This window comes from Paroedura picta, chromosome 9 (genome assembly GCF_049243985.1).
Source record: "Paroedura picta isolate Pp20150507F chromosome 9, Ppicta_v3.0, whole genome shotgun sequence".
NCBI classification, from domain to species: domain Eukaryota; kingdom Metazoa; phylum Chordata; class Lepidosauria; order Squamata; family Gekkonidae; genus Paroedura; species Paroedura picta.
The window spans coordinates 56,249,408-56,252,771 of NC_135377.1; the positions used below are offsets into that span (position 1 = coordinate 56,249,408).

The 3,364-nt window shown below is 52.9% G+C and overlaps 1 protein-coding gene across 1 annotated transcript; it reads right to left on the reverse strand.

Annotated features, from left to right (window-relative positions):
• Positions 1–910: 910 nt before the first annotated feature.
• On the reverse strand, positions 911–2,713 carry LOC143844161 (uncharacterized). The gene is made up of 3 exons (XM_077351159.1): positions 1,770–2,713; positions 1,188–1,271; positions 911–1,008 (listed from the first exon to the last, which is right to left on the reverse strand). Exons 1-3 carry the CDS (start codon positions 2,389–2,391, stop codon positions 911–913), a joined length of 804 nt encoding a protein of 267 aa, XP_077207274.1. The 5' UTR covers positions 2,392–2,713.
• Positions 2,714–3,364: the final 651 nt, after the last annotated feature.

A 3,364-nucleotide genomic window follows, 5' to 3' on the forward strand; every position in this document is an offset into this window, starting at 1 on the left:
AACGGTGCCAGAATAGGCACAATCACTAGAGAGGGTACACTGAGACAGAGTCAAAAACATAAACTTTATTGAACAGACAACAGCAAACACAGATAAACAGACAAAATGGCCCAAACTAGGAGGGGGAGAACTTGTCCGCAGGTTTCACTACTCTCTTCCCGAGAACAGTCCTCCTTCTAGTTTGTGTCGCGGCATTCTGAGAGGGGGTGGGTGGGGTGGGTGCTGGAGGTGGTGGGAGGGGTGGGGTGGGTGCTGGAGGGGGGGGGTTTGGGGGGGGGGACGTTCACGATAATCTGAGGAGGGGGGGCCGCCTCCATAACCGCGACCGCCCTCTCCATCAGCCTCCTTATCATTCGAACTTCCTCCACGCTTTCGCGTAGCGAGTTGTTCGAATCCCTAAGGATGGCGCGGAATTTTTTGCCCTCCTGGGCCACGAGAGAGAGCATCGCCTGGTCTGCAGCAGCTGCACGCCTGGACTCCTCCTGGCAGTGCTCCAGGATCCTTTCTCCCACACTAGTGAGGACGGAGACGCGCCGCAGCCTGCCGCGTTCCCTGGCCAGCCTCTCCTCAGCCGGGAGAGCGCCCCTGGGTGGTGAGCCAGCTGGCTCGTCGTCTTCAGAAAGGACCTCTGTTGGCATAAAAAAGAGAAAAAGAACTGTTAGTAACAACGAGACAGTCAAAACCCACCCTGGTGCACATGGTGGCCTTTCTTGGTCACATATTGTTAAACCAAGACTCAGAACAATGCCAGGGGAGCACACGGTTATTGTTTGTTTGCCCATGGTGGCCTGTCTTGGTTACATGTTAAACCAAGACTCAGAACAATGCCAGGGGAGCACAAAAATGAAAAGGAAGCACACAGTTATTGCACACAGACATTGTCCTGCAGCCATGGCTCGAAAGGAACAGTTCATGCACGCTCACCATCTTGTATGTGTATCCGCCTGCGCAGGGCAGGAGGTCCAGACACCCCACGCTCCTCCTCCTCCTGTGTCCCGGGTATGAAATCTGAAAAAAGGGAACAAAGAACATGATTAAGGACCAAAGTGTGGCAAAGCAAGCTTCAAACCCTAAAGCAGCAACGTTGAGGGACTATCTTCTGTCTCTTGGCAGTGCTGCTGCCCTGCACAAACAGAAAAGCACAAAGCAGTTAAACCCCCCCCCCCCTTATTTCAACTGATACTTACCAACATTTGTGGATGCCCCAGAATCACTGTCCTCTGCTACTGCTGCAGGGGACTCTAGGACCACCGTCCCAGGCATCTGTGTCTCTGTGGACAAGAGCAGAAAATAGTGAAAAAGGAGCAAGCATACAACCTGAACCACACAGCAAGCTCCCAAAGAAGTGGCTAGAGCACTGCATAAGGCCTATGGCTGAGGCATGCAACAAAACTGTTTGGGTTGTTGTTTAAACACAACCGTTTTCAACAGCCACCCAAAGCAATCCACAAACATCCAAGCATAGCATGCGTTGCAACGAACACAAGGCATACAATGGTGAGAAAGGAGCAAGCACACAACCTGAACCACACATCAAGGTCCCAAAGTAGTGGCTAGAGCGCTGCAGAAGGCCTATGGCTGAGGCATGCTGCAAAACTGTTTGGGTAGTTGTTTAAACACGACCGTTTTAAAAAGCCACCCAAAGCAATCCACATCCTATCATATTATGCGTAGCAACGAACACACGAGAAAACGATCCCCAAACTTCAGAACACACATTTGCTCAATATAAAAACAATAAAATACAAAATAAAAAGAAAATTACTTACCGGAGGCAAGGGGCGTTTGGTCAGGAACCTCCTCCGGCTCCCCAGGAGCGATGGCCATCAGGTCCACCGTGACCAATTCCGCTGGTCGTTGCTGGACGGGGGGTGGAGGCCGAAAGCTGGACGAGGTTCCCTCGCCGGGATCCTCCTCAGCGGGTGGTTCCTCGACCGGGGCAGCCGGCTTCCGAACCACCTTAAGGCTCCTCCCGACGCGCTTCGGCCTGCCGGCTCCTTCCCCGTCTCCGTACAGCTGGCGCTGCTCCTCGAAGTAGGGGCAGGTAACCTTTTCGTTGCCGGAACCCTTATTATGGTTCACGGCACGCATGTACTCTGCCCTCATTGTTTTGGTCTTCGACCGGCATTCAAGGCCGGTCCTGTTGTGGCCCAGGGCACGCATCTTAATGGCCACTTGTTCGAAGACCTCCCTATTCCTGTGGGAGGACTGGAACGCGTCCTGGATTTTCTCCTCCGAGAAAATCCCGATCAGGTCCCTGATCTCCGCGTCCCTCCAAGTTGGGCCACGGCCGGTTGCAGGGACGGACGAGGCTTGAGAAGAGGATTCCATGTTGCTTTCGCTAGTAGCTGAGCAAAATGGTGGTGCGAGGTGCAGGGTGCAACGGATCATATACCTTCCCGCACACAAAGACAAAGGGACTAGCCGGCTCCTGATTGGTAGAGGGCAGTAGGGGACACGCGCATTGGCCACATTAGGTCACATGTCACGTTCAAAACTCCTCGCGCGGGAACAGGATCTGCTCCTAAAGGCCAGATTAGCGCCTTTTGTTTGACTTCTCGCATGCGCTGATTCGTCCACACGCGGGAAGAGCAGTTTGAACATGCAGCGGGAGCCATTTTAGTGAGATGTCCGCCATTACAAAAACGCATGCCGGTGTAAAACCGAGAGCAATTGCAGTGGTACGCGACAGTTCCCCAATAATATTCACCAACCAAAGCATAAATCAATGACATGTAACTGGCGAATGTTCGTTGGCACGCTCAGCGGACAGTTTTTTAAAATGAACGGCGGACGGCGACTCCGCTTGCCGGAGGTCTAGCCGCCGATGGAAGGGGTTGTCCGCACCCAAGCACAACCACGCACCCGGAACCACACAAAGACCCACTACACATAAACCGCCCCTCTTGAAATCACCTCGAATCATATCTATTGAACCCCAGTAATCTAAACAGGAGCCTGCGAGCGGCGAACGTTCGTTGGCACGCTCAGAGGAAAGTTTTTAAAAATGATCCCCGTACGTTGACTCCGCTAGTACTGGCCTACGGTAGACGGGGTTTTAAGCTATGGGCAAATGTTTGGAACGTGACGGTGTGTGCCACTGTGCTTTTGGAAAACTATTGTGGTGTCCGGGCAGAGTTTAAGAAAGTGATCGTGCTTGAAAGCCAGTCGCTGTCTCGTTGCCTCGTAGATCCCCGCTCGCTCGGAGAAAAAAGATGGCGGACAGTTCGCCGGAAGTTAGGAGGAAAGGCTCGGGAGGAGGGACTTTGAAGAAACCGCAACAATGGTAACACACAAGTCTGTGGCGCTACTGTTGCAGATTGGTTGCAGGAGTGTATCGCTATCCGGAGGGTGAATCCAGTTT